The sequence below is a fragment of the Botryllus schlosseri genome, chromosome 10 (genome assembly GCF_051294905.1).
Source record: "Botryllus schlosseri isolate E-star chromosome 10, Bs_hap1, whole genome shotgun sequence".
Taxonomy (NCBI): Eukaryota; Metazoa; Chordata; class Ascidiacea; order Stolidobranchia; family Styelidae; genus Botryllus; species Botryllus schlosseri.
In genome coordinates, this window is record NC_137245.1 from 21809697 (window position 1) to 21831117 (window position 21421).

Consider the following 21421-nt stretch of genomic DNA (forward strand, 5'->3'; position numbering starts at 1 on the left):
CTGATCTAATTTGAAAGTCAGTCGCGATGGTGCAAGTGTACAAAACTGTTTAAAAGTATAGCTTACTACTCGTTTCGGACAAGTTATATGTGAAAGCTACGGAGACTTGAAACAAACTTCTTGTATTTCAGACCGTGCAATTATGCAACACTTGGCAGTATAATAGGGGCGATAGCAGTGGTGGCTTGCGATTACATAGGCTACTTATAGCCCCCACCCCCCACCCCCGAAGTCTCGCCCAGGGCCCTCCCAATCGTAAGGCCACCACTGGGCGATAGCAATAAGCAAACAGCAAAGTCAAATTGCTTTCAAACGAAATGAGTAACCAAGTCACAAGTCAATCTCACTTTTATAGTTTTGACCCGAGTCATTTTCAATCCACCACCGAGTCAAGTCCAAGTCAGTGCGTAGAGGATCGAGTCATAATGTTGTGACTCGAGTCCAAGTCATTGAGCTCACTGTTCAGCTCAATCCGTTTCAACCCACTCTTTTCAACTCTGCTGGCGTGATAAATAGCTTGGCTCGCATTCATAATATTGTGATTTCCCTCACTTTTAACATTTTCATGCCCTATTTTTCAAGTATCAGGTGCTAGACGTAATACCAATGACGTGGTAACTTTACTAGACTTTATTTTCTTTACTACGCAATACGCATTCATAATGACTCGAGTCGGGTCATCATTAAAACCCCGTATATTTGTCTTCATTGAATTTAGGGTTGGTTTGAAGTTTTTGAAGGTTCACCGACCCGCAACATTGTTTTGAAGTTTTACTGGTACGCGAGGTCAAAAAGGTTGAAAACCACTCTGCTCTAGAGAAAGAGTGTTTATTTTTTCATCCAATCAAAATACATAACAAACAGACGGCAATGATGGTGGTACAGAAAATATGCATGCACAGTATTCGGTATCAGAAAGGAATGATCGATACTGTTTCTATTGCTGTACATTTATTATGGCTTCCATGTGCCATCAACCAGAGATGAGATAAGAGATAAAGCGATCAAGCACGAGTGATGCGGTCATGCACAGTTAGGTAAGGCATGACGTCATACCTTGCTACTTCAACGGGAAGCATCCAGAGGTGGTCAGTAACGAAGTACTTCTACTTTTTCGAAGTACTCAAGTAGTTTCCCTCTACTTCTGGTACTTACTCAAGTAGATAGAATCCTCGTTACTTCTACTTCATAATATTTAGTGATCTACTTACTTACTTTTCGCTATTTTCAGTTTGTCAAGTAGAAGTTGTGTAACCCCCAATTAGAAAGAGAAACTGGGTAATTCTCGGGCTGTTTTCACGGAGTTCTAACTTTCAATTTTAAGAAAATTTAAGTTAAACCCAGAATTTCCGTCGCGTTTCACATCGATTAGATATAGATGAGTTACAAATACGTTTTCACGAAAGTAAATATTATTTAGGTTGCAGGTTGCATTGTACCACATGCTCGCCCATATGACCTATTTCTTCACAGTAAATATGGCCCATTATAACGTTTGAAACTACCGTTTTGCAATCTATCAATTACCCATCATATCGTAATCTAGCAGCCCATGGCGTGTCCCAATCTGGAAAAACACGACTCTGACATTTTGAGCGTTAGATCTGTTATACCTGACCACCGTTAAAACTGTCTCGACAAAAGACATAAAATACATTTTCCGCTTTTCTGATGCAGTATTGGAAGTTCTCGTTCAATTCGCAGTGTTATTACTTAGAGTTCTAATTAGTTTCAGTTCTTTTATTTGGAGAACATATATGTTCAAGTTTAAAAGCAAGTGTAACATCGCCGTCTATTTTCCTACAATACAATTATATTATATATGGCATTTTTACGTTACGCCACATTTTTTTATTATCGTATATGAATCGCGCAAAGTGTTAACATCATATCCATACAACTTCTCCGTATTGCTCTTCGACTAAACTAAATGCCGTAATATGCGTAAGGGAACATGCCATCACATTTTCTAAAACGGGATGTTTGAGCAAACAAAAGATTACTATCTCATTTCCATAGCAAAACTGTCATTTGCATCTCATGATTCAGTCGAACGCTCATGCTGTCGGAAATTCATACCTTCTGGGATGCATCAATATGCATTGTACATGAAGCTCTCCGCACCTTCCGCATAGATCAATTTGCAACTTTTGAAAGTCCATGCGAACGTATTATGACAGTTTTCAAAACCACTTACTTACTTGAGTAGATTTAAAGCCAGCAAATTCTACTTCTACTTCAAGTAGTTTCAGGTTGCTTATGAAAGAAGTACTTCTACTTGTACTTGAGTAGGATTTTGCCTCGCTACTTCTACTTCTACTTGAGTAGCTTTCTTGACTACTTTGACCACCTCTGGAAGCATCATCATAATACATACAATAACCCACGTAACAGATACGACCTTACGGGTCAACTAGTCTGATTACACCCGCATCAAACAGGTACACTTGTCTCTATACAGTCTGGCTGTAAAAACTGTTAGTTAAAGATGGAAAAGAAAAAAATCAAACGATGGTAGCAAATGATCAATGAAGCAATGTTTTTTAGAATCTATTATAAGGCAATTCACGGATATGTTGTGGTAATTCATTCCACATGACAGGTCCTGAGCAGTCGATCGATCTCTTAGTTAGGTTGCTATTGGGTGGGGGTGAATACTAAGTAGATATTTCTCTTTGACGATGATCTGATGAAATTCAAATGTAGCCAGCTGTTCGAAAAATAGCTCAGGCTCTGATAAGATACTATGTGCAGAGGTGGTCAGTACCGGAAGTACTTCTACTTTTTTGAAATACAAAAGTAGTTTTCCTCTACTTCTAGTACTTACTCAAGTAGACCTAATTTTTGCTATTTCTACTTCATAATATTTTGTGATCTACTTACTTACTTTTCGCTATTTTCATTTTGTCAAGTAGAAGTAGTTTAATCTTCCAGTCAGGAAGATAGCCTGAGGAATTTCGGGGCTGTTTTCACTGAGTATCGACATTTAATGTTAAAAAACTTCAGTAAAACCCAGAATTTTCGTCGCGCGCAGTGGATATGGAGTGACCAATATGATTTCACGAAAGTATCAGTGAATATAATTTAGGTAGCGGGTTGTGTGCTTCCATTCACATCGCAGTATATATTTCATCACGGTATATATGGCCCATCATAACGTTTAAAACTGATGTTTCGCAATCTAGCATTTACTTATCATATCGTAGTCTAGCAGTCCATGGCGTGTCCTAATCTGGAAAAGTGGATTTTGATTATATTTTTAGTTTTAGATCTGTTTAACCATACAACCTTTGAAACTTTCTGAACTGAAGACATGGAATACATTGTCCGTTCTTAGAAGTAGTCTTTATATTTCACTTTCAATTCCCAGTAGGCATAACATACTTTGGGTTCTAATTAGTATCAGTTCTTTTGTCTGAAGAACATACATGTTGAAGTATAAAAGCAAGTGTAGTAATGCCTTCAATTTCCGGAAATAAAGCTACACAATATGGCATTTTGATGATCCACTATATTTTTTATTAACGTTTACTAATCACGCAAAGTGTTTACACCGTCTCCGACACAACTTCTCCGTATTTCTCTTCGACTAAACTACCGGCCTTATAATATGTGGGAGGATGCCATGCCTTGATATTTTATAAAACGTGCTGTTCGAGTAAATAAACAGAAGATTAGTATCGCATTTCCATATAAATACTATCATTTTCCTCCCATCATGCGCACGAACGCTTATGCTGTCGAAAATTGGATACCTCCTGGTATGCATCAGTATGAATCAAGCTCTGCACCTTTCGCATAGCTCAATTTGCAGCGTTTGACAATCAAAGCGAACGAATTACGATCGTTTTCACAACTCCTTACTTACTTGAGTAGATTTAAAGTCAGTCTACTTCTACTTCAAGTAGTTTTAGGTTGCATATGGAAGAAGTACTTCTACTCGTACTTGGGTAGATTTTTTCGTCACTACTCCTACTTCTACTTGAGTAGCTTTCTTGACTACTTTGACCGCCTCTGGATGCACTTATGATACCGAGGTAAAGAAGCCAGGGTAGATTTTTTCATCACTACTCCTACTTCTACTTGAGTAGCTTTCTTGACTACTTTGACCACCTCTGGATGCACTTATGATACCGAGGTAAAGAAGCCATTGAAGCTTTCGAGGCAGTGGCCGCAGTGGAACTGATAAAAAAACTTTGCAATTTCTAATCTCTGCATATCTTTTAGGTTAAAGACACCAAATCTTTTGAGCAGTGATTTGTTGGACACACATCCTGGTCTGTTTGGTGCCCTGGCTATGATACGGAGGACCTGATGTTGTAGTTTTTGCATTGGCTTCAGTGCCGTTTTACTGGCAGCCCCCAACCCCAATAGATGATGCGATATTGTAACTTCGATAGGAATAATGATTTAAAAAGTAATGAGCTTAGCTCTCAGCTAAATGGCGATGTGGTCAATAATGAGGTAATACCGCATATTAGTATTGCAATAGCAGGCGTTTGGCTTCGTACAACCAGTATCCCAAACTACTTATACACTGCTATTAGTTTTTACTTTTTCAAGTAGCATATCGGTGGTCTGAAAAATACTCTCAAGTAGGCTCAATAGATTACGACCAAACTTCGCAGACATTTGATAGTCAAATTTCTATTAAGAGCATTCAAAATCACAAGAATAATCTTCGTGACAAATGGTGAATATTGTTACAAATGGGTGCAAGTTATGATCAGTAATTGCATATCATAAATAATGTGGTTCTCGGGGTTTTGCCTCTGAACTTGTATACCTCCGGAAAATATAAATTAAAATTCTCTATCCGGCTCGCTAACTTATTGTCTCTTGTTGCTAGTTTATTAGCAATTTTATCAGTTCAATACACCACAAAAATGCGATAGAAAGAAAAGAAAGTTAGGCGTCAAAGCGACTTGGAGTAGTCTTTGGAATCAGACACCCACCTTCAGACTTCATCTTGATTGCGCTGGTTTCTTCTTGAAAACAATTTATATTGGCGGGTGTAAACTCCTCATTGTTACTCTCTCAAATTAAAGTTCTTAAAAGTGATGAAAAATAACACACAAAGGCATTTTGTAATAACTCCGGCATAATTCTCAGTATCCTATAGCTGATATTTTGTTTTCATTACATTTACAAAGCAAGAACAGGCTTTCGCGTTAGGCTATAGGATAGGAATAGTCGCAAGACATTGGCGCTACAAAAGCTGGGCCATCTTCCCCATCGCATGGTCTTTCAAACGCAATCGTTGTCTCAAGTACAACTCCTGGTAATCGCTCAGAGTATCCGCGTCGCCGCCACTTTCTTTCTGCCACATCTGGATAGAGTTCTCTCTCGTTTCCTCGTCGAAGTACTTCAGAATCGGGTCTTCATGTTGCTGTCTTTCCTCGGTCGGGGCGAATTCGCTCATCTTGTGGTATTTCGCCATTTCGTTCATCATTTTCAGTTGTTCCCGCGTCAGAGGCGCGTCCATCTCTTCCATAAATTCCTCGATCGGGAACCCTTCTCCGTGGCTTTCGCCGGCTGGCCCCTCGCCTTCCGGTTCCTCGCTTTCCGGCTCCTCGTCTTCCTCGCTTTCCTGTTGTATGCCGAATCGTTGCTCTTCGGAAAACCCGGCTCCGGAGACCTGTCTCTGCAGATTTCTGGTACCTAGATGATCGACCACGGCTCGCACTTTTGACATCGCTACGCTGGACGCAGGCTGCTGCTTCAATTGCGACATAGCATTAATTGAGCCTGGCAATGCCGGCTCGTGTTTTTTCTCTTCGCTGAAAGTTTTTTTGACCGCGAGGAGTTTGTTGTAGCTCAGCTTGACTGCGAAGGTGTATCTGGCATTGTGATGCAGCACCGACGGAGGGTGTGCAGAATGCGGGAAGTTCCCGTCGAATATCACCGCTCTCCCGAAAGTCGGCACGACTTCGGCTACATACTCGTTGAAACGATGATCATCGTTGGTTTCCATGAAAGCCGTCTCGCCGTAGTCAACAGATGTCCAATTTGGGCTGAGGTAAAGTAGAAACGTCATTTCCTTTTCTCGATTGTGCGACGTGTCGAGGTGAAACCGCGTATGATCGTAACTCCGTATCAGATTGCATGCGACATCGTACGGGTACCAATCTGAACTGTTCGACACGTACGACGCGATCTTGTGAATGATCGGCCAGAAGTCTGTCTTCACGAAATCGTGGATGTTTATCGCGGCTATCCATTGCACGTTGTCGCTTGATGCGTCCAGTGAGCCGTCGAAAAAGTATAGTCCGTATTTAACGGTCCAAGCTCTTATGGCGCTTAATGCGTCTTCGTTGAACAAGCCGTCAAAGACGGCTACAAAATGTTTTCTTCTGTTCTTCCTGTATAATGTGAGATGCTTTTCCATATCCAGTTCAGCGGGATCTACGTTTTTGTGTTCCTTCAACCATGATTCTAACATGGGTGGACGCCTCATTTCATCCACAAATTTCTTGTAAAATTTTGTCTTTCTTAGATTGGTGTCAAGGTTCGCGCTGAATTGCAACATTACAACATTTTCAGTCGCCAGCTGCGCGATGCTAGGCGGTCGGATTATATACGGTATGGAGCTGTGCCAGATGACGATTCGCCCGAACTTCGGCCTGACGGCGGTCAAGATCTCCCCGTCATCGTCGTATATGATCAGTTCCCCGTAAGCGTTCTTTCTCCACACAATATTCATGAAGATTGCGATGTGATACGCCTCTTCATCCGCACTGCCTTCCGCAACGAGGTTGGTTCGATCACCTCTTCTTATGAGTGCGGAATAGATCTCGTTCAGTTGAAAATTATCGGTTGAATTTTTGGCTATACGATGCACACCGTCCACTATCTTCTTCATGGTCTTGCCGAGGTCAGTCTCTCGCAGTAAAGTCGAATCCTGCCACGATTTCCATGGTATTCCGTTTCTGTCGTCGTATATATGTTCTTTACTGACGGAATGAGGGTCATGTAGAACGTATCTAAAATACAATGCATTGTTATTTCTATAAAGAGCCAATGCATTACATATATTGGGGGAATCGAAGAAGACTGTGAAATCGGGCACTAGGTCGAGGTGGATGCCAGCTCAAAAGATCCTATCTGGTTGGTCGTTCGGCATCCTCCTATCTGTTCATTACATCGCATTGTAAATTGTGTGTGTGTCTTGGGCAGATGAAAATGTAATATAATCTGACGATTGATTGATTGTCTCCTGCTGATAATTTCATGTTCCATGCGTGATTTCACTGCGTGCATTGTGCAACGTGCACATGAAATTACAACAGGATTTGAGATTTGTTTTTTCACTATGACTCGATGTCAAGCATGTTGATACTTGATAGATATGTAACGCAATTTTAATCCATTCTTTACTTGTATATAACTAACAGGGACTGATATCACATTTCATACCTCCAGTGGTCGTTCGTCGCCATGAAAGTTTTGAGAGAGAGAACTTGCTCTTGTGGTAATGCACTGTCCATAACGAATACAGACCTTCCCCTCGAAAGATCATATCTTTTGTCGATCTGGGCAGCATTAGCTCTGGTATTGTCACAAGTGACGTTGCCGAAGTAAGCAATGCTCAAAACTACCAACAGCCTCATTGTTGTCATCCTCACAGGGCGCTTGCTAGCTAAACTAAACGGCCATATGTCTATCAAGCTTCCAGAAAGATATATAGGCTGGCTTCAGCGCAACAGGAAAGTACCGGAGTGATCACAATAGTGCAATAGCGCTCATCGCGCACGCTGCTTTATCATAATTTCTTTCAATCTTTACTCAACAGGAAGCAAAGGCGATCTCGAGCACCATTAATCTCCACCGTTACCACACGAATGAAGTAGTGATCGCGACACTACCGCTCATGCTCAATTTTACTATATTTAACGCGAGGACATTTCATCCTATTGATTTGCGAGTCAAGCAAGACAATGCTATTTATACTCTATACATATCATTTGACATGAATTGGTAGTAATTCGTGTGTAAGAAGTAGAACGATTATTTTAGACCTATAATCGGAAAGGTTTGCACTAAAAATGATAATTTAGACAGTAGGAAACTTAATTTTGACAAAATTTTGCCCTGAAGTATTGTATCGCAGTCTTGTGGTGTTTTGAATGATGAAATTTTAATAATAAACTGAACTGAAAGTAGGTAAATTATGCAATGTGGATAGGGTTGCATTCAAAACAAAAATCTATTTAAAACAAACATGTTTAAAACAAGGCAATTGTTTTAAAACATGTTTTGAAGCTATGACGTCACTATTATTCAATTGTGATGTCATGGTCGATCGCCATTGACCATTGAAAATATAGGGTAAATGTAGCTTTTTTCACGAAATACGCTTCCAACCCCTGTCATATACGGACCGGCAATTTTCTTAATTAGGGCTACGTCATCATGCAGCATTTTTGCGGTGTGCGGTCATCATCATCAGAACATTCATTCCGTAGCAATGATCTATATCTACGTAATATAGCTGTTGAGCCGACTATTTCGAGGGTTCCAACCATTACATATCGAATACGTCGACTATATTGGATGTAAAACGTCCGTAGGCTCATGCTACATGTCTTTTGGAATGTATTTGCACGATTATGGCGTAAGTATCTTTAAAAAACAATTTTTTTTTAAAAGGCCTTTGTTCAAAACACTGTTTAAAATATGTTTTAATCGAAGTGTTTTAAACAACCATTTGTTTTAAATGTAACCCTAATTGTGGCACATAATTTTGGGTTGGAACTTTTTGTCTTTACCAAGCAGCTTATCAAGAATACAGAAAAAAAACGTTCAACAACAGCAGTTTCTGACTGGCAGCATTGAAGTTCAGTGAATGTGCTGGTGTGCAGTGCTGATATCACACCTGTTACTTCATAGCAGTGTTGGGATCAAGTCACTACCTTCGAGTCACGAGTCATTTCGAGTCATTGCACATTTTGACTCGAGTCAAGTCAAGTCAATCGATTTTCGAAAGTGACTCGAGTCAAGTGAAGTCACTAGATTTTTGGAGGTGACTCGAGTCAAGTCGAGTCAAGTCAAGTCAAGTCACGAGTCAAGTCACAATTCAAGTCAAGTTGCCTTTTCGAAGTATGAGGCATGATTACGGCATTGCATTTTGCTAGCTGTCCGAATTACAAATTGAGTGGTCATTGATTTTGAGCCGATAAACGAATACAGAGTTAAATATATACACGCAAGAAGACGTTGTATCGCTCACATATACGTAGAACTGCCTAACTACGTAATTGCATATAGCCTCAGTTTACAGTTACCAGCCTAAATATAGAATAGAGAAACGAATTGATAAGTTGCAATACAATAACCATTTAAAAATTGATATAATACAATTCGAGCCTGCGCCAATGGTTGAGGACTATAAAAACTACATTCGAATTCGATTTCAGCAGAACAAGAGGTTTAGTTAAGGTAAGAACAGAGAACAGAAATAGACATTTTGCTAGTAAATTACTTTACAATACTACGACAACGTAAGCTGTAAGGTTCGATCACTTCGTTTGCGGTCAATTTATTTGTGAGAGAACAATGGAGGCTCAGTAAAACGAACGATTATTGAATGATTGGTCGCTCTCACGAGTCACACCAGCGTTTCGCGAACAATCCGAACATATGCAAGATACAGTGACATTTATAGACACCGACAACTTGATGACTTGAAATTGACTCGTGAATTTTGCTCCGAGTCACGAGTCAATCCACATTTATGATACGCTGAGTCAAGTCAAGTCAAGTCATTTTAGCAAAGTGACTCGAGTCAAGTCAAGTCATACGAAAAAGCTGACTCGAGTCATCCCAACACTGCTTCATAGCGACAATGTTGTCTACACATCGCACTTTTTAGACCGCAAACCAAATCTATCGATACACCCAAACGTTGAGAACCAATGTGCTATAAGAACCAGAGGCGGTCAGTAACGAAGTACAGCTACTTTTTGAAGTACTTCAAGTAGATTTTTCCTAGTCACACTACTTTTTAGGTAGTTATGATTTTAGACTACTTCTACTTCTACTTGACAGTTTTCAGTTTTGTAGGCAAAAATAAGCGTAGACTACCTACTTACTTACTTACTTGTGAATCACCACTCCTACTTCTACTTGAGTAGAAATTCCGGCGTTACTTCTACTTCTACTTGAGTAGCGACGGTGACTACTTTGACCACCTCTGATAAGAACGAATGTCCTCCACGCATGCAGTCAGATTTGATATATTGGCGTGAGCTTTATAGAAACTTCTGGCGCATTTATTTAAGCCAGGTGTGCTGATCATCACGCCATATGTCAACTTATTTGTTTCATTCGATGGTTTATGATTCACAAAGAGTAGACATTGGACCATCTACAACAGTGGTTCTCAACCTTTTTACCTTCGCGGACCCCTTTGAATCGTCACGGACCCCCGCGGACCCCCAAAGTTTTAGAGCAAATCTAGGTCAATTAGCGTGCAACCGTCATCTGTCTTGTGCAAATATTAACTGTAGGCTAGTAATAAACAGTAACAAAATGTCTTTTCTTCAAAATAACATGATGCTATTTATGTATAAATTTTGTGTACTTTTATTTGACAGCGTTTTTCTGTAGCCGTCTATCTGCATTTCTTGGAATGCGTGATTGTGTCTTAAAAATCTGCGTCTTGGATTTGATGAACGAGTACCAAAAATCCATTTCCGCCAATATATGTGATGGCGGATATAATAATAACGCACTCTTCCGACGACACATTCAGGTATGATCGCAACATATAAGGCACTTAAATTGAGAAACATATTTTGAATGAACATACAGCGTCCAGCCTAATCGTTTCTATCATGCAGCTCATCTTTATAAGTTATTCCGGAATATTGGTTATGTATATCACAGGAGAAAATGGGTTTTGTAAACATTTCGAAGTCACCCTGATTGACCTGCATGACTGCGACTTCTATATTTCACCACAAACCCCAACAAAACGACCATTCCGTTGATGTGAGACCTGAAGTTTTAGCAGCGATGAAGTGAAACTGTCTCGTGATTGCCCTAATTTAAAGAAATGCAAATTTGTTAATAACCATTTTAAAAATTTAGAGGCTTCGCGGACCCCCTGAAAATGCTTCGCGGACCCCCGGTTGAGAACCGCTGATCTACACCAATGGGCCTAAAAATAGGCTACAATGTATAAAATGCCAAATGATATCTTCACAGACACCAATGAAATGCAGTTTGCAAAAATTCTTTGAATTTTAAACAATTTTGACAATTTTTGACCTAACGCGACAATATTGACAAATGTTAGACTTTTTTACATGTGAAAAAATAATCGCCGTAGTAATAAAGCGCGTAACCTTAAGCGAGCATTTTCACGAACCCTTTCTACCTCCAGAGAGGTTTTGGAAAATTTTTGTACGCTGAATCAACAAGAATGCCTCCCTAATCGTATGCAGTTGAATCGAGGTCGTGCATTTGACTCGCCGCAGAATGCCCAGTGCCCACCGAATACCCCTCATTTCATGTGTACCTAAATGACGCAAGAAATCTTTTAGTGCTGGCCAGAAATTGTTGTGACAAGCAAGACTGCAGGTACAGGTGGTACCGCGGACAGATGCTGTCATGTGCCTCATCCATATACGATTCATCAAATTATGATGATGGGACTATCAAAATACTTGTACCCGTGTTTATCACTGGAGTGTTGTCAACGGACATGTTTTAGATCACATAAAAGTAATACTTGTACGATATCTGACCCAACCTATGGGCTGATGTGAACCGCGGTCAAAATGAATTTGGCGCCCCTGCATGGTCTGAGTTGTGTATAAATGGGTGGAAAATAGACATATTAACCAGATTTTACCAATTGCGTGGGTGCAAATCATTCCTCAAGTAGGCCATCCCACATTCTCAGCGAAAAGAGTGTGTAGTATATGTATTCACAGCCGAAAGGTGGTACAAAACCTAAACAGAACCTACCTCAGAATTATATCGAGGTTATAAACCTACATGCCTACATGCATTGCATACCTACCTGCGTTCATACTTGCAACCGTCATTTGCATTAACATGTTGTGTTCGATTTATACAGTGGTGTAAGTCTGGGGTAGATTCTGGTTTCGTGTACCTGAACCCCGGGTGTATAATCAAATCCCTATATCACGGGAGGTACACGGGTGTGAAATGTGAATACACACTTGTCTTTCTCTGAGAGTGAAGTCTGCTACAAATCTGGAAACGAGTAGGAAAATATTGCTTTCTGGTACGTAATTCGGCCTTCACAGCCGTTCCAGACAGAGTCAAATGCACAATTTCATGCGGAGCAGTGGTCGGATTCAGCCGATTCGCACCGGTCTCACGATGTTTTATTATGAGATCAGGGTAATTTATAATAAATTCAAAAATTTCAATAGGCTCTGTGTCGGCGTATACTAGTTGAAATTAATCCAAATTTGGTGTGTGGAAACCTAACAACTTGGTCAGTGAATCCCCGGGATCCCGAAAAATGTTATTTTTGGAGATCCCTTTTGAATATTGTGTATAGAGACGTCGGCGTACCCATTATGACAGTCAGGTGGGGCAATTGAAAAAAATCATTTTTGAACAATGAAATGATGTCATGGATTCATTATTACGTAGAGGTCTCAGAGTGTCCAAGTCAAAATAGGTGCATCTTCTTGCCACCTGGCTATACGCCGGAGGGAAAGGGAGCGGTTATAAACGACCTATCAATTGCTGAAGTCGTTGCGATTCTGCATATGGATTTCGTGCATATGTGTTGTGGAGATACAACTAATTCAAACCACGCAAATACAATACAGCATGCTCTAGAAAAAGCAACTAAAATCAAAAGCCAGTATAGTACAACGCAATCGCCGATACCAATGTGACTAGATTTTGTTATACATGACTGTTTTGAAATATGGAAATATCCGATCTGCAACCGAGCGTGCAAGCCAATGACTAAGAGCGAGATACATGATTCAATACTAGCATATTTATCAGCTGAGTGCTAGCTTCATTCGACATACTGCGGCAGGCAGCGTCGCAGGTGCTCCGAAACGAATCCTGAAAAATGCTGAGTAATGGTGATATACTCGTGTCCAGGTTCGTTGCAGACTATACATGTTTGATTTCTACAATGAGCTTGACTAGAGTGACTTCGTTGTACGCGATTATCGTGGAAATCGAGTCAGGCAAAACTAAAAGCAAACAAATTTCCTTTGAACTACAGCTGATTAAACAGCTGATCGGCACAAAGTGCAATTTAGCCGAGAGCATCATACGGAAGTACGTAACAAATAGCGCCCGCATGGTCGATATAATGACGGTTACCTATCGATGAAAACAAATAATAAGCTGAGTGAATCCTTTGTCCTCGTTATTCCCGCTAGGCAAGGTAAAGACAATTTCGTTTAACGCAGATCAGCTCAGCTAGCTAATACTGGCTTTCTCGTGCATTCAGGGGAGTCTGAAGGTGGGATCGAATAGTAAACGGGGACTCTGTGGAGCTGCATATTTCGGAAACACTAGGCATTTCAATCATGAATTTTTGACGATGTCACAAGCTGTATGGCTTTGGGCACCAGCAACTAAACACCGATTGAATATCAATAGAAAGCAATGAAAAAGACTTGCTCACAATATGGGTGAGTGAGAGTGTTCAAGATTAGTTACGGCTTCATGACTGTTAAAGAGGACGTGGCTTGTATACTTTATTGATTTGGCGTGACACTATATCGTATAGTCGGCAGCTCCATCGTCAGTCCGTTCATTATTGCGTTAGAACTCAGTGAGATGAACCACGATCGATGACGTAGGGTGACAGATCTGACACTGCATCACGACACACCCGTTTACTTTGAAACCGTCATATATACGATTCGTACTATGACTTTGAAACCGTGATATATACGATTCGTACTATGACTTCCACCGACGAAATTTTCAACTTGCGACATCTTTATACGTAATTCTTACTTTCAGAACAAAAGCCAGCTGGATTATCCAATTTCTCTGTCTGTTTGCTGGATATTGTTTATTCCTGACAACCTTCGCCCTGATTAAGACAATGGGAGTGTTCTTTATACAGCTACAAATGGAATTCGGAGCTTCAGCGGCGCAGGCATCATTTACAGTGACTATGCCGAGCACCGTGGTTTTCATGGGAGGTGTGCATGTGTTCACTGTTAACACTTATGGCAATGGTACAGTGACCTCTTTCCCTACTGAAAACAAACGTACAAAATTGGGGACGTTTATTTAGTCTTTGCATACTTCGTAAACATGCTTCTCTTTCAATCCCATTTCGTTGATCACAACCCTTATGAAAATGCAGTATTCAGGCTTATGGCTATATTGTTCTCTATGGTACCGTTTGAAGTGCCTCCTCATTACAACTACAACCATTTGAACATATGGAAGTGTTCCTATTCGCCAATACGGAATTCACATATCGGACAAGCGTATGCTACAACGATCAATAACATATTCTACAAAGTTCGCTCCGCTTATTCGCCAACACAAAGACGGATCTTTTTTTACTATTTCCAGGTCCGATCTACGGTGCTATCTTCAACGTAATGGGAATCAAGCCAACACTTTCTCTTGCATCGTGTTTAATATTTTTAGGGTACAGCGCGTGCTTTTTCGCGCAATCTCTGCTTTTCGTCCAGATATGCTTCGCGTTTGCTGGTACGTATGCCTTTTATACATCGTGAGTTCGCACCCGCGCTGTTGAATTTAGACTCCGTAACTATTTTTGGAGGATTTGGCGAAGGACTGGCTAACGTTGCCGCGCTCACGCTCATGGGCCGGGCATTTTACACAAGCAGGCCACTGGCTATGGCTGCGTTAGCAATGGGTGGATCAACTGCTGGCGCTGTCATTACACCTATAATGCAGCTATGTATAAACGAATATACATGGCGGGGCGCTTTGCTGATTTTAGGCGCTTACTCTTTACACGGGATAGCGTGTGGATTCGCGATTGAGCCTCTGTACACTACCATTGTGCGGAAACGAAGGGATGCGTTAATTGCACGAGTGCTGACTGACGATAGCAAAAATGAATGTAAGTGTTGGTCTCCACCATAGGCTTATACCAAATGCGGTAGAGGAACTGCAAAACAATGACCGATATCACGTATTACTGGTAATATACCCGCATGCAGATATTGATTACGGTAGCGAATATCTGATTGAATTATGTCTTGAACGGGAACATGGTCGAGGACTCTGGTTGTCCACAGAACATACATCAATCTATATATAGACTGCATGTCTTGCAGATTGTAGGAGATGGGGACTAATCGGTCAACCGCGATGCATCAAAATTACTGTATTGATCAAGCAAATTACCACGCATTTACTCGGTCTTGTCGACACATAATACACTGTTTTATCCATCATTTATTGATTAAATGCTTGCGACGGACAATTCTACTTGATGAATATATAATGTGTCCTCTCATATCACCGGTACCAGTCAATACCGATACCGAAGCACTGTTTGTTTGTTGCATATTGATACTTTCATTTTGCCGTCATCGGTTGACGAAATAAATCTCTCTCTCACTCTCTCTCTCTCTCTCTCTCTCTCTCCTCTCATTTAGGCATGTCAAACTCAAATTGAGTCGGGGACCGGATCCATATTTTTTATCGTATGCGGGTCGGACCAGTCCAACGATGCAAAAAATGTTACCTACAAATCGATACCTTTGTTTTTTAGTGATATGCTTCATCAAGCCTATACAATGTATACAATACATACAGTAGCATACAATATTAGGGATAATTAGGGCTGATACACATGTGCTGGAGAATGCAAACGTTTTTCAGTTACTCGCAGAGGTGGTCACTGGTCAGTAACGAAGTACTTCTACTTTTTAAAGTACTTGAAGTAGATTTTGCCTGCTCGCACTACTTATTAAGTAGTTTTGATTTTAGACTACTTCTTCTTGACAGTTTTCAGTTTCTTAGGCTAAATAGGCATATAGAATACCTACTTACTTACTTGTCAACCTCCATTCCTACTTCTACTTGAAGTAAAAATTTCGGCGTTGCTTCTACTTCTACTTGAGTAGCGACGGGGACTACTTTGACCACCTCTGGTTACTCGGCATTTGTATTGCGGACCACGTGTTTGACATACCTGCTCTAATTTTTATCATCTAATTTTTGACGAACAGTTAAAGATCTAGAATCGAAGAGCAACGACCAGGACATCTATCAGAGATTTGAAAGATCTAAAGAACCAGATAGACCCCAGGAATATTTGAGTCGAAAATCCCGTCGAAAATCGTCGATTTACGACCGGTTTTCGGCTCTCGGAACTAACGTGGTGACGGCATTTGATTTTAACTTGCTGAAGGACATTTGGTTCGTCGCATACTGTATCTCGTGCGGACTCAGTATATGTTCGAGAGTGCTGTCTGGGCTGTACCTTGTGCGGTATGCTCAATGCGTTGGACTCAGTGACCAGCAAGCCGCTCAAAAGCTCACGATATGCGAATCAGTCGCCTTATTCGTAATGCCTGTCGTGGCGACCATCACTAGTGTTAAGAGAGACACAAGTAAGGAAATCTAATGGCTTTCCGTCAATATATCCTGGTTTTCATAATCATTTTAGGTCGACGAAAGGAACTTATTTTGTTACGCTTGCTTCGTCGGGCGGTGTCGTCACTAAAACGCTCCGTGATTTTAGGGACATTTCAAATATTAATGGGCGTGGTCATAGTAATGTCAACTACTCTTAATAGCAGCAAAGGAATGTCCTTGTACGCAGCTTTACTTGGAATGTGTTACGGTGAGTTGAATAATAGCGCGTTTCGTAACATTGCCGTCATATAGTCTGCACGGAGAAAAGTCCTCAGGCCTTTAAACAAAAAGTTTAATCTCTGACTTTTGATTATATGTTAACCTCTTAGTCGATGTTATTCTTAGCCTGCGTAGCCAAATAGTATGATCATCTTTATACGTGTTGTCTTATGTATGCCGAGTTAGCCAAAGTAGTCAAAGTAGGCTTGCAGATAGAAGTACTGCCGTGAATTCCTGATCAATTACAACTAGAAGTAGTGATTACAAGGTTTATCAAAACTACTTCATTTATAAATTGAAATAGAAAGGTCGGAGCGATAATCAAACTTTGAAGTGTAACTAAGTAGATTGACAAGATATCTCGCACACTTATGTTTGCCAATCGACGGTGACACTTGACAGTCTTGAAATCTGCGATATATTCCTCTTCGCGACTAGCGCTAAAAGAATAATGACAATCAAATCAGGTGTGAATTTGGTAATTATATTCATTACCGACATACGGGAAACGCATCGCCCATGTGCCCAGATTCACAGATAAAAAGAGATGAAAAATTAATAAAAATACTACTTTCAATGTAAGACGTGAGTAAGTACAAATGGAACTAGCCTACTTTATATGGAACTTCCATTTGTACTTACTCACATCTTACATTGAAAGTAGTATACTAAAAAGTAACGACTTGAGTAAGTCGTTGCAGTAGACGAAACCCGCTTGATTACTTCGACAAAGTGACGTACTTCGTTACTGGCCACCTATGTACCGGCATATAGAGGACGTCAGAAGCAAAATGAAACGGATTTAGCAAATCAGTTGTTTCATAACTATAATTATAACTTCAATTGCACCTTCCTATTCTAGTGACGTTTTTTTCGACTTGTATGCCTTAAGCTGCGTTTGAACCGACTCTATTTGAACCTTTCAAATTTTAACAAGTGCGGAAGATGGTTTCTGCTTCGTTTCGACAATTGAATCAAATGCAAGGCAATATATCCACGCCATATTGCTAAGACCATTATGGAAATATCTCCATTAACGCCGAGCAGATGCATTTTCGAATGGTAACATGTTTTCGGGTTATTTAACATAGGTCAACTTGACACGGGTTGCTTTCCGCCCTGCCCAGAATGTCAGAGCCGCTCACTGGCTTCTGCTGTTTGCCTGTGACTCCAGACGATGCTTTATTTCTACAGGTGGAATCACATTTCTCACGAATGCGGTTCTGGCCGATTTGTTCGGCACCTCGAGGCTAGCGGGTGCTCTTGGTTACAGATCATTGTGCACTGGAATATTTTTTCTTTCTACTCCATACGCCATCGGAGCTCTCGTAGATTTGTCTGGCTCGTATAAGATAGCCCAATATTTTACAAGTGCAATGACTTTCGTTGCTGGAATACTCACGATAATAACACAACTGGCGTTAAGACGAAGGAATAACTTCGCAATCGACGACGATGTACAATCATGATGGCCTACTATTTCCATGTTATACGCTGTCTAATTTCTTTAATGCCATTTATGCACTTAATATTAGTGGTTTACTAATATAAATAATTAAATATATATAAATATATATACGTACCACCACCCTCAGGATTTACCTTACGCAACAATTGCATATATTTACGTATTACATGCTCCCCTCTGTCCGATCTGATTCGTAATTCGTTTCGTTTCTTATGCAAAACAATGTTGTGATGCTTACAGAAAATATATTTGTACGTTGGTAACGATCGACCATCCGTTGATACTTGGATTGCTTGGGAAGGACTTCCAAAACTGTTGGTCGCAGAGAATATGTCGCTTTCACACAAAGTATTGCATATGTTATAACATGGAATTGTTGAACCTTCAATTTGTAGTTCCTATACATACGCACTATTCAAGGACAATATGCAACGAGCAACGCACTTAATTCGATAATTCGTTCGCTACAGTCGATCGTTAACGGAAGTAAGCCTAGGCGTACTGTATAGAGCAGGAGTTGGCAAATTGCAGCTGCGGCTCTTTCCGCCTTTGATTGCGTCTCTTTAATGATTGCACATGCGTTTCGCTCTTTTGCTAAATAGTTGTAAAATACACCAACCAAAACTCTGTCAACAAAAGGACTTCGTGTACCACCTAAAAAGAGTACATTGAATGCTCTCTCATTCGAAATTTCATGCTGGTGGCGTCATATTTTGTGATACGATTGTTTATGTACATTGTACAATGTTCTTTCCAATTCTCTACTAGTTGCTGACGATTACCCCTGGCGAGTGTCAGCCGAAAATATTTGGGTTCATTTCAATATGAATTTACTATGCAATTGTAAATAGTTTAGACATTATTATAATTTGATGCATTTTATCGCGTATTTACAATATACGTATTGCTTTCGTGGTGTTTCTTTCCTTATGGTTTATGCAAAACTTTACGCAAAGCCCCCAGACCCCCATCAGGTTAGTCGTGTTGGCTGCAACCTTTCACTAGGGCAAATTTTGTGGGACTAAAAAAGTCAAAATTAGGTCAAAATTGTAGCGTTGGGGTAAAAAATGTCATAATTAGAAAAAAAGTCACATTTTTTTACAACTTGCATTTCGTTTGTATCGTAGATTTTGCACTGTCGGGAAACTTATCATTTGACATATTCCAGCTTGTAGCCTATTTTATAGGCCTGCCGTTGTACACCGCACATCGTCTGCTCATTGTGAATCATAACATTCAAATAAAACAGTGGATCACTGGTTGCTCTCGCAAGTGACGCCGGCGTATCTGGAACAATATGAACATACACAAGATGCAGTGATTTAATCGACAGCGATTACTTGATGACTTGAAATTGACTCGTAAATTTTGCTATGAGTCACGAGTCAATGCACATTTTTGAAGCTCCGAGTCAAGTCAAGTCATACGAGAAAGTTGACTCGAGTCTGACTGAGGTCAAGTCATGACTCGAGTCATCTCAACACTGCGTCATACCTACTAGACATGTATCGAGTATATATATAGTAGCCTATACGAGCACGAAATCTCTAATCGGCGCTCATGATTTGCACTCTCTGACACAAATTATCTCAAAGGCTAGATTATATGGAAGGTTTTTTTAAAATTCCTTGAATGAAATGACCTACATCAATCGTTTCGGATCCCTCTGCTCTTTTCATTGTATCGCGAGTCTTGTGGTATTTTGAATCGATAAAATCGATATTACCAATTATTCTGTTTCTATAATTCTGATTCTGACATGCGAGGTATAGCTAACAAAAATATCATCACCATGTCCTATAGTCCAAGAACAAAATGATGCGGGAATCAGTATCAGTATCGGTTTATTAATATTTTCATCATTTCAAAACACCATAAGACTGCGATACAATGAAAAGATAGGAAAGTGTTGAAACGACGTAAAGTAGGGTTGCATTTAAAACAAATGGCGTTTTAAAACACTTTGTTTAAAACATGTTTTAAACAGCCTTTTAAAATATTGCCATTTTAAAGAGAAAATTTTTTTTCAAAAGTTGTATAATTAAGCCATAGCCTACATGTAGTGTATGATCCGAATAAATCTTATATATTCGAAATCGGTACAGCAGCAGCTTTCCATTGATATCGAATTTAGCGCTCGGCAAGCCGGTCAAAAATGGCCGTAAAATTGCCTTAGGTCAAATAGAAAGTATGACGTCACGCAAATGCAGTAAGCCGTTCAGTGTCGCTGTGTCCATACCATTTATGACACTATGGTAGGACACTACGTGCACACCATTGTAGGACACTATGATATTACCGAAGAGTGTTACGGAAGTGAGTTGAAAGTTGAAGCTATAAACACTTCGACTTCGACTCATCGGAATCGAGTCTTAACATGCTCGGACTCGAGTCGTTGCTCCCTGACTTGGACTCGAACTTTACTCGGCGGAGAATTGAAAATGACTCGACTTGACTCGCGGGGGAGATAGCGTGTGGTGACGATTCGATTACCGTCAGAGGTTTATCTGGGCTCCTCTTCCCCCGCCGTTGCCGTTCTTACGGGGACAAAAAAAGCCCATAAAATGCCCGACGACAGAAAGCACTCACAAGGAGAGAGAGAGAGAGAGAGAGAGAGAGAGAGAGAGCACTCACAAGGAATGGAAAGAACTAGTAGAAAGGGCCGCGGCTTCAACAAGATCAACATCGAAAAGAACTGCGACATCGGGCACTCTAGAGTCTAGGCCGAGGTGGATGTTAGATTAGAAGAATCGCTACTGATGCGTGTCATTCGACATCCTCCTATCTGTTCATGACATCATGTGTCTTATCGCATTGTACATTGTGTGTGACTTGTTCAGATGAAGAAAAAAAATATTCCAACGACGTGATGTCATGTTATTATACGAGGATTAATAAACTATACTTCTACTTGACAAACTGAAAAGAGCGAATAGTAGGTAAGTAGATCACAAAATATTACGAAGTAGAAGTAGAAGTAGCGGGAATTTGAATATACTTGAGTAAGTACCCAAGTATTGGAAAACTACTTGAGTAGGCCTACTTCAAAACTACAACCCTGCTGGCGAGGACTATTGCATGTCATAAAACAGCATTCATACAAACTCAAGAAAACAGCAAAGACGCTATTTAAGTATAGAT

At 40.3% G+C, this 21421-nt stretch overlaps 2 protein-coding genes and 1 long non-coding RNA gene across 6 annotated transcripts in view; 1 reads left to right on the plus strand and 2 right to left on the minus strand.

Moving 5' to 3' along the window:
• LOC145448336 (uncharacterized) overlaps nt 1-21421 on the minus strand; it is a 200509-nt gene that overhangs the window by 143282 nt on the left and 35806 nt on the right. The gene's annotated exons all lie outside the window — the stretch shown is intronic.
• Nucleotides 4830-7746, minus strand: LOC145448205 (uncharacterized). The gene is made up of 2 exons (XM_080326556.1): nt 7417-7746; nt 4830-6983 (listed from the first exon to the last, which is right to left on the minus strand). Exons 1-2 carry the CDS (start codon nt 7617-7619, stop codon nt 5210-5212), a joined length of 1977 nt encoding a protein of 658 aa, XP_080182682.1. The 5' UTR covers nt 7620-7746; the 3' UTR covers nt 4830-5209.
• On the plus strand, nt 12971-19556 carry LOC145448413 (monocarboxylate transporter 2-like). 4 transcript variants are annotated; one of them, XM_080326792.1, is made up of 9 exons: nt 12984-13101; nt 13229-13393; nt 13460-13643; nt 13981-14201; nt 14548-14688; nt 14762-15067; nt 16185-16568; nt 16625-16801; nt 18007-19556. In XM_080326792.1, exons 3-9 carry the CDS (start codon nt 13618-13620, stop codon nt 18279-18281), a joined length of 1530 nt encoding a protein of 509 aa, XP_080182918.1. In that variant the 5' UTR covers nt 12984-13101; nt 13229-13393; nt 13460-13617; the 3' UTR covers nt 18282-19556. The 4 variants fall into 4 exon arrangements, with proteins under 4 accessions (XP_080182917.1, XP_080182920.1, XP_080182918.1 ...); XM_080326793.1 differs by lacking the exon at nt 13229-13393; XM_080326791.1 differs by lacking the exons at nt 13229-13393; nt 13460-13643 and having other exon boundaries at nt 12971-13101.

What these genes read in the sequence shown, in the direction of transcription:
- LOC145448205 (XM_080326556.1), bottom strand. Translation starts at nt 7,619, where the DNA reads ATGACAACAATGAGGCTGTTGGTAGTTTTGAGCATTGCTTACTTCGGC. An exon ending in GCGACGAACGACCACTGGAG is followed by an intron (nt 6,984 to 7,416) that starts GTATGAAATGTG and finishes ATTGTATTTTAG; the next exon opens with ATACGTTCTACATGACCCTC.
- LOC145448413 (XM_080326791.1), top strand. Translation starts at nt 13,070, where the DNA reads ATGCTGAGTAATGGTGATATACTCGTGTCCAG. An exon ending in GATATGCTTCGCGTTTGCTG is followed by an intron (nt 14,689 to 14,761) that starts GTACGTATGCCT and finishes CTATTTTTGGAG; the next exon opens with GATTTGGCGAAGGACTGGCT. An exon ending in TGACGATAGCAAAAATGAAT is followed by an intron (nt 15,068 to 16,184) that starts GTAAGTGTTGGT and finishes TTTGACGAACAG; the next exon opens with TTAAAGATCTAGAATCGAAG.